The 9,544-nt window shown below is 38.2% G+C and overlaps 1 protein-coding gene across 1 annotated transcript in view; it reads left to right on the top strand.

Annotated features, from left to right (window-relative positions):
* The first annotated feature begins 348 nt into the window (after window positions 1-348).
* TMEM209 (transmembrane protein 209) overlaps window positions 349-9,544 on the top strand; it is a 31,652-nt gene continuing 22,456 nt past the window's right edge. The window contains exons 1-6 of the mRNA XM_021699308.1: window positions 349-374; window positions 1,322-1,458; window positions 1,609-1,667; window positions 2,638-2,769; window positions 3,289-3,530; window positions 8,707-8,908. Coding sequence (XP_021554983.1) covers window positions 372-374; window positions 1,322-1,458; window positions 1,609-1,667; window positions 2,638-2,769; window positions 3,289-3,530; window positions 8,707-8,908 — 775 coding nt within the window. The 5' untranslated portion in view covers window positions 349-371. The remainder of the gene's footprint in view (window positions 375-1,321; window positions 1,459-1,608; window positions 1,668-2,637; window positions 2,770-3,288; window positions 3,531-8,706; window positions 8,909-9,544) is intronic.

Genomic DNA, 9,544 nt, shown 5'->3' with positions numbered 1-9,544 from the left:
CAATTAGCTACCCTGCTTAATAAAATCTGCTTAAAAATGTGAGTCCATAAATACCCTAAGGAAGCTAAAATTATATTAATATATAGAAATTCAGCTTGTTACAATTATTACTTTTTACTGCGAGTTCAGAACTTGGTCTGAATTTTTGCTGCTCAGCTTTCTCCCCGCAGAAGAGTGGGAGCCACAAACACTAAAGCTGTTTCCCGGGTAACGCTCAGAGCTCTCGTCCCTCCCCCACCCTCCTCTTCTCGCGAGAAGGTTCGTTCTTCCGGTAACTGTAGTCCCGCAAGCCGGTTGCCTTCTCCTTCGCTCTTGGCTTCGCGCATGTGCAGTAGAGAGTGGCGCGAGCCAGCGGCTTCCGGCCGAAGAACATGGTGCGTTTTGGGGGTCATCTTTGTGCTTCCTGGACGTGGAGTCCACGCGGGCCGTGGGATTTCCGTGACTGTGGATCTGCCGAGGGTTCAGCCAAAGGGGGGTGTGGCCAGGCGTCCCAACACCTTTAGTGGAAGGACGAAAGAAGCAATAGGGGTTGCCAAAGTTTGTGTTGGGAGACCCAGGGAGGGAAGCTCTCGGGACTGGGAAGTTTTGACTCGCGGACTGGGAGGCGCGAAGGGTGCTGGTCTGTACTGTCTGAATACGACTCTAGATACGGGAGAGTCTTAGTTTGTCTGAGATGAGGCCTAGCGAAACAAAGGAAATATAAATCCCATGAGGACCCAAACTGCACACACCCCAGTCGGTCTCGTCCCCTTCACACCATGAGTGTTCACCCTTACAAAACTTAAAATCTTACACTTAATCAGCAACACAAAAGAGGGGTCTCTGGCGTGCGACAGTCCCGAGTGCAGAGTTGTTTACGATGGTAGGCAGTTAATGGCTTCTGCGTGAAGATGTAAGAGGAGAGTCTTTAATGGCTTATAACTAATACGGAATATTTTCTCCCAAAGCTTGGTATTTTGAGTTTATTAAATTAGCCCTTGGGCTAATCCTTGTGACATATTCCAAAAGCACAATACAGAATAATTGTAGATATAATCACCATCCTTTAAATACAAAATAAGACATTTTTATTCATTGGAAGTATTCTCTGAAGTGCTGAGCCAGTTCTCTGTTGATTACAGTATGGTGCCAATAAACATAATTTAGCGTTCCCTTTTCATATAATAAGAGTAAAATGTAAAGAGTTTTGGAAAGACATTTTAAAGATAAGGGGAAATGTGCAGTTTTTAGTTACTGTTATAAAGGACACAAGTTTCTTAAATGGAGAAGTGTTTTTTTGTTTTTGTTTTCATTAATTCCCGTGCTTTTTATTTTTTAATAGATGCAAGGGGAGACAAATCCTAGTGCTTCCCTCATTGACAGAACCATCAAGATGAGAAAAGAAACAGAAGCTAAGAAAGTAGTTTTAGCCTGGGGACTCCTAAATGTATCTATGGCTGGAATGATATATACTGAAATGTAAGTTAATTAGCCAAAAAAAAGTGAAACTTAAAGAAGCCAATGGTTGGTTCCACAGGTTTTGGTGTTTGGATTTGGGGTGTTTGTTGTTGTTGTTGTTTGTTTTTCGTGTTTTTTTAAGATTTTGAAAAGCCTGTCTAATTTTTTCAGGACTGGAAAATTGATTAGTTCATATTATAATGTGACATACTGGCCCCTCTGGTATATTGGTAAGTAATTAATTTTTACTCTGATTTAGATTTACTACCAATGAAAAACTGCATTCATATTTAATTCAATTTAGTATTCATTCCTGCATTCCATAAATATTCGAGTGTGTACTGTGTTCCAAAAACTGGGAATACAGCAGGAAGGGAACAAGGTCCCTGCCTCGTGGAAGGAACTTTCTAGTAGAGGAAACACAGTACAATTCCAGGTAATCATTGGAGTTCTGTGATGAAAAACAATGTTTGGTGGTGGTCATTTGTATTTGTTATTCTCTCTGAAATGCCTTCCCTACTTCCCTACCATTGCTCCTTTCAAGAACAACCAGATTTCTATTCCATTGATGCCTTCCTCAGTTTCCTTGTTACTTCCTCTGTTTGCTTCACTCTGCTCTTCAGTAGTCCTGGGGTATGAAGAGTCTTTATGGCCATTGGAGTGAATTCCATAGTCTAATATACACATTAACCTGGAGTCTGTGATAGGGAGGTGGTGTGGCAAGGAGTTTTGGAATCTGCATACCTGAGGTGTAATCATGGGTTCAATAACTAGCTGTGTGTTCTTGGCAAAAGTCACTTGACTTCTCTAGTCAAGTGAAGGTGAAAATGTTTATTGTACTAGGTTGTAAGGATTAGTGATGATACTTTTTTTTTAAGATTTTTTGTTTTTAAGTAATCTCTATACCCAATGTGGGACTCGAACTCACAACCCTGAGATTGAGTCACATTCTCTACCTACCAACTGGGCCAGCCAGGTGCCCCGATAATACTTTGAAATTCACTAGTAAATGTCCTATAATAAACATTTAAGTAATAAACATTGTATATAGTAGACATTCATTAAATGGTAACTGCTATGAGGAATAAGAAGATAGTTTTCAATTTTGTTGTTAACTTGCTGAAATATGAAGAGTTTTTGTTCCCCCCTTTAGATGGTCTAACCCCCTTTTAAAAAAATAAAAATATTGTTCTTTTCCAGAGCTTGCCCTTGCATCCCTCTTCAGCCTAAACGCCTTATTTGATTTTTGGAGATATTTCAAATACACTGTGGCACCAACAAGTCTGGTTGTTAGCCCTGGACAGCAAACACTTTTAGGGTTGAAAACAGCTGGTAAGTGTTTTATATCTTTTGCAAAGGTGGGGGAAAGGTTGGCAATAAATCTTTCTCAATTTAATTTGCCCTTTTTATAGACTGAGCTGGAAGGGACTTCTAAGGCCATCTGGTTCAACTATATTAAGCAAGTGTATAATAAATTGTCTTAAGACCAATGATTATCATTCCTATTTGTATAAACTGAATGGAAATAATATTCAACAGCCTCATGAAAGTTTGTTCCTTTGCTTAATTACAATTAAAATTAAATGACTAACTCTTACAGCATTGAAGCTAATCTCTTACTTTAAAATCTGTGGAAATGGTAAACAACTACTTTGTGTCCTTAGGTTATAATACGTTATGTAATTTAACAACCCAGTCACCCTATTACTTTCTCTTTTCTTGAAAAAGATTCAGTTCATTAAGTCTGTTTTTGTAGAAATTTTATTTATACATGCACACACATCTTTTATTCACTCACTCACTCATTTATTTATTTGTTTATTTATTTATTTATTCTTTCCTTCCTTCTAGTTGTACAGACTACTCCTCCACATGATCTGGCAGCAACCCAGATCCCTCCCTCTCCACCTTCTCCTTCAATTCAGGGTCAGAGTGTGTTGAGTTATAGCCCATCTCGTTCACCCAGTACCAGCCCCAAGTTCACCACCAGCTGTATAACTGGATATAGCCCTCAGCTGCAAGGTCTGTCATCAGGGGGCAGCGGTTCCTATAGCCCTGGAGTGACTTACTCTCCTGTCAGTGGTTATAATAAGGTAATGAATCCTTTCTCTTGGCCAGTCACATTATTTTAGTATGGGGAGCTACCTTGAAAATCAGCTAATGAGTCAAAACTCCTCATCTTCTCACTGAGAGAACTGAGGAACAGTGGATAATTGACTTGCCCAAATTGCCCGTTTAAGAGCCAAGAACAGAACCCAGATCCTGATACCTAGTCAGAAGTTCTTTATACTACATCCTAAAATGAAAGAAAAAAAATTAGCTTTCGCAAAGATAATGGACTCTGAGGGTCACCATCTAGGATCTTTTTTTTTTTTTTTAAAGATTTTATTTATTTATTTGACAGAGAGAGACACAGCGAGAGAGGGAACACAAGCAGGGGGAGTGGGAGAGGGAGAAGCAGGCTTCCCGCCGAGCAGGGAGCCCGATGCGGGGCTCGATCCCAGGACCCTGGGATCATGACCTGAGCCGAAGGCAGACACTTAACGACTGAGCCACCTAGGTGCCCCACCATCTAGGATCTTTCTGCAGGGTTTTTCAGACCAGTTGAGACTATGATAATTTTTTCCTTTAGTTTTTAAATTCATGTTTGCCCTCTTTCTTTGCTTGTTTATGTGAAACTTTTGTATATCCTTATACAGTTTTAATGCTTTCTGGGACACGTGGGTAGCTCAGTCGGTTAAGTGTCTGCCTTCGTTCAGGTCGTGATCCCAGGGCTCTGGGATCGAGTCCAGCATCGGGCTCCTTGCTTGGTGGGGATCCTGCTTCTCCCTCTGCCTGCCGGTCCCCCGCTTGTGCGTCTGCTCACTCGCTCTCTCTTACAAATAAATAAAATCTTTAAAAAAAAAAACTAAACTAAATAAATAAATAAAATTTTAATGCTTTCATCATGTTGGATTACCTCCTAAGCTAAAAAGAGTTGTGTAGTTGGACTCTTGAGGATGGACACCCCTTTCAAAACGGATGATTAGAAACCTTCATTCCAACTCCCACAGTAAAGTGGGATATAGTTCTCATTTTTGGACTTGATAGAAGCAACACTGACAAATTTGAAAGTATGACTCCTGCCTGAAGCATAAGAACATAAAAGGAGCATTAAAGAGATGGTCAGGGGCGCCTGGCTGACTCAGTCAGTAGAGCGTGCAGCTCTTCATCTCGTAGTTGTGTGTGCGAGCCCCATGTTGTGTGTAGAGGTTACTTAAAAAAAATCAGGGGTGGGCGCCTGGGTGGCTCAGATGGTTGGGCGTCTGCCTTCGGCTCAGGTCATGATCCCAGGGTCCTGGGATCGAGTCCCACATCGGGCTCCCTGCTCCTTGGGAGCCTGCTTCTCCCTCTGCCTCTCTCTCTCTCTCTGTCTCTCATGAATAAATAAATAAAATCTTTAAAAAAAAAAAAAAAAAAAAATCAGGGGTGCCTGAGTGGCTCAGTTGGTTAAGTGTCTGCCTTTGGCTCAGGTCATGATCCCGCGGTCCTGGGATCAAGCCCCACATAGGGCTCCCTGTTCAGCGGGGAGTCTGCTTCTCCCTCTCCCTCTGCCTGCCACTCCGCCTGCTTGTGCTCTCTCTCTCTCTCTCTCTCTGTGTCAAATAAATAAAATCTTTTTAAAAAATCATTTAATAGGCAGGGGGGGATGGTCACATTTTCAGATGCTCTCTCTAGTTAGACTAACATCTCTATAGCTGCTAGTTAAATGAGGGATGTCTGGAAATGAAATCAACACACTGCCCCTTACTCTTTATATAGTATTTCTTTGTAATGAAATTCCATACTACTGGTTACCTGATAATAATTTTGGCAAGTAGTAGAATTTAGAACATTTTGTTCAAGTTAAATATTATGAGAAAATGTGTATATAGTGATAATTCATAACCCATAGGTAAATATGACTTGTAAAAATAGCTTTTATTTTCATGAGAAAAGAAAAATCACTCATAGTCTTACCACCCAAACATAATTTCTGTTTAATGGCTACTTAATACTCATCTAGTGGAAATACCATAGTTTACTCTTGAATAAGTTATTTTTATTTCTTAGAAACTATTACTAATCTGTACTAAATAACTCTTTACATAAAGTTGGTAGCATTGTTTAATTATCTTTTTCTACTAGATTGTAACCTCAAGTACAGGATTGTGTTTTTTATTCATCTTTGTTTTCTTAGCCCAGTGTATGGAATATAGATGCTATATAAGTATTTGTTGAATCAAATTACTACCTTGGAAAAGTTAATGAAATAGAGTAATTATTTTTCTAGGGAAGAAATGCCAAGATTGACTAAGTAGAAAACCTAAATAAATACAGAAGAAAAATTTTAATCAAATATATCTGCAGAATATATTAGAGCCCTGAAATTTTGCTTCTGAGTTCTTTTAAATTTTCAAGAAACCAGTTACTTTTAAACTTTTGATTATTGAAGTTTTCAAACATACCTGTTACCCATCTTCAGTAGTTACCCACATTCTTCGAGTGTATGGACAGCTAATTCTGATCCAGTAAAACATATTAAAAGCCTAAATTCTATAGTCAGAAAACTGGATTGAAATCCTGGTAGGATCTTGAGTGAGTTAACCTAACCTCTCATGTCCACAATTAGTACAGTAGTAATATTTACCTACTATTGAGAGGATAAGGTAAGGTAATATAAAAAAATAAAAATAATAAAATAAGGTAATATATATTGTGCATAAAATATGCCCCTTGAGTAAGAATAAACCAGTCAATGGTTTATTAGCCCAATATGGTTTATTTAGCCCAAATGTCATCATAGCATATGTAAGGATTTTTTTTTTAAATAGGCTCCACCCCCATAAGAGAAATCAATATGGAAGAGGATTAACCTTTTTATTTTAAATCAGCATTAAACTAAAAGATTTTTTAATCCTTGATTTAAGGCAAGCTAATATAAATTGATAATGAAACCCCAGTAAAAATAATTATCGATGTACTGGAGTAGATATTTAATAAAATAGGTAATACAGTGACCAGTAATTGTATTTTTAAAATGTTTAACTTCGTAAGTATAAGGAAACACAAGCTAAATGTAAATTTTTAAAAATTCTTCTATATCAAATAAACATTTTAAAGTAGTAATGCTGATGGATATATACCAAAATAGGTCCTTCTATCAACTTTCTTCTGAATTGTACTTAGTATAACATTTTCATTTAATAGAATGGGAATATGTATTTAAATGTTCATATGCTTTGACCCAGTCATTTATGTTCTAGTAATCTCCTGAAGGGCATCCTCAGAAATTAAGATTTATGTACAAAGATGTTAATCATAACATTATTTACAGTGGCCAAAAATTATGTAGACAGTTCAAATGTCTAGAAAAAGAGAATATAAAAATAAATTATGGTATATTTGTACAATGAAATATTACACAGCCAGTAAGAATATTTATAAAGGATTTTTATAGGAAAATTTTAATTTAATTTTATTTATTTTTTTTAAAGATTTTATTTATTTATTTGACAGAGAGAGAGATAGCTAGAGCAGGAACACAAGCAGGGGGAGTGGGAGAGGGAGAGGCAGGCTTCCCGCCGAGCAGGGAGCCCGATGCGGGACTCAATCCCAGGACCCCAGGATCATGACCTGAGCCGAAGGCAGACGCTTAACAACTGAGCCACCCAGGCGCCCGGAAAATTTTAATTTAAAAAAAAACAGTGAGGGGACACTTGGGGTGCTCAATTGGTTTCTGCTTGGGAGTCTGCTTGAGATTCTCTCCCTGTCCCTCTTCCACTACCCTTTGCCACCCACCCCTGCTCCCGCATGCACATGTTCACACGCTCTCTCTGTCTCCATCTCTAAAATAAGTAAATCTTTAAAAAATTAAAATAAAAAAATGAAGTTATAAAGCTAAACAGTATTATCTCAATTATGTAAAAGGAAAAATATACTGATATAGCTGTGTACATTTAAAGATATGAACATAAAATATGAAAGGGGATTGTATTATCTCTAGGTTATGGAGTTAAGAGTATGACTTACTTTCTTCAAACTTTACATTTTTTAAAACATGCATATATTGCTTTTTTAAAAAACAGACTTTTTTTTAGAATAGTTTTAGGTTTGTAGCAAAACTGAGAGGAAGGTACAGAGACATGTTGTATACCTTTTGCCCCCACACAGGCATAGCCTCCCCCCAGCTATCAAAATCCCCCACCAGAGTGGTACATTTGTTACAATTGATGAACCTACATTGGAACATCATTATCACCCAGAGGCCATAGTTTACTTTAGGGCTCACTCTCAGTGGTGTGCATTCTGTGGGTTTGGACAAATATATAGTAACACGTATCCACCATTATTGTATGGTATCATAACAGGGTAATTTCATTGCCCTAAAAACCTTTTGTGCCCTACCTATTCATCCTCCCCAGTCCCTGGCAACTACTGATCTTTTTACTTTCTCCATAGTTTTGCCTTTTCCAGAATATCATGTAATTGGAATCATACAGTGTGTAGCATTTTCAGATCAGCTTCTTTCAGTTAGTTATGTGCATTTAAGTTTCTTCCGTGTCTTTTCATGGCTTTGATGGGTCACTTCTTTTTTTCTTTTTTGAAAGAGAATGCTCGTGCAGGAGTGGGGAGGTGGAGTGGGCAGCAAAGAGATGAGGGTGAGGGACAGAGAGACTCTTAAGCAGACTCCATGCCCAGCCTGGAGCTGACTTGGCTCTGTGGGACTTGATCTCATGGCCCGGAGATCATGATCTGGGCCGAAATCAAGAGTTGGATGCTTAACCAACTGAACCACCAAGGTGCCCCATATTTCATTTTGTTTTATGCTGATTAATACTCCCTTGTCCAGCTGTACCACAGTTTATTTACCCATTCACCTACTGAAGGATGTCTTCATTGGTTCCAGGTTTTGCCAATTACAAGTAAAGCTGCTGTGAACATCTGTATGCGGGTTTTTGTGTAGACATAAGTTTTCAACTCCTTTGGGTAAATACCAAGGAGCACAATTGCTAGATCATATGCTAAGTGTAGTTTAGTTTTGTAAGAAACTGCCAACTGTCTTCCAAAGTGGCTACATATACATTTTGCATTCCCGCCAGCCGTGAATGAGGGTTCCTGTTGGTCCACATCCTCATCAACATTCAGTATTGTCATGGTTCTGGATTTTGGCCATTCTAATTACTTTTTGAAAGTCAAAAACCAAAACAGAAATAAATTTCAATAAAGAAGTTCTTTTATTTTGTATAGTTGGCAAGCTGTAGTCCCTCTGCTTCTTCTCCGTACCCTGCTACTGTTGGACCAGCGGAGAGCAGTGGATTGAGGTCTCGCTACCGGTCTTCACCCACCGTCTATAATTCCCCTACTGACAAAGAAGACTACATGACAGATCTACGAACTTTGGATACTTTTCTTAGAAGTGAAGAAGAGAAACAGCATAGAGTTAAGCTGGGTACGTATATATATTTTTAGTTAGATCTAATGTACCTATTTTTGGTGTTCCTTTACATTATCCTTAACTCACTATGTTCAGTATTTTGATACCTGTCCATAAATGTTTCTTTTTTACTAATATACCTTGTATAGCCTAGGAGAGAAATACATTTTGTTTTTATATTTTGTATAGTTAGAATTAAGCTCACCAAATTTAAGAAGTAAAATATAGCTGAACCGGGAGATCTTGAACTTTTCATCCACATTAAGATTGAAAGCTTTTTCATATAATGTAAGTTATACTTTCTATTTAAAAGTTGAGGCTATCAAATGTTTTTACAGCAGTGCATAGCAAAGCTTATTGAAGCAATAGTTGTCTCCTTTTGGTCCTTGGGAAGATTGGTGTGGCGGAGAGAGAACGGATTTACTGTAGAAGTGCTGCTGTTTTTCAGAACATTTTTGAACTTGTCTTTGGTTTACTTTGGGAAACAGTGTTAGCAAATCTTAATCTACTTGGAGTGGATTTGATTATAACAAAGTCAATTATTTGAAACCAAATTAGGTTATTGAGCCAAGTAATGATTTTTTCCCCTCGGGAACTTTCACAGAAAGCACATTAGGTGCTAAAGCATGACCACAATGAGGAAGTCAGTTA

Source organism: Neomonachus schauinslandi, chromosome 12 (genome assembly GCF_002201575.2).
Source record: "Neomonachus schauinslandi chromosome 12, ASM220157v2, whole genome shotgun sequence".
Lineage (NCBI taxonomy): Eukaryota > Metazoa > Chordata > Mammalia > Carnivora > Phocidae > Neomonachus > Neomonachus schauinslandi.
Note: the sequence above shows the minus strand (reverse complement) of the source record. Positions and strands in the feature narration are given on the sequence as shown.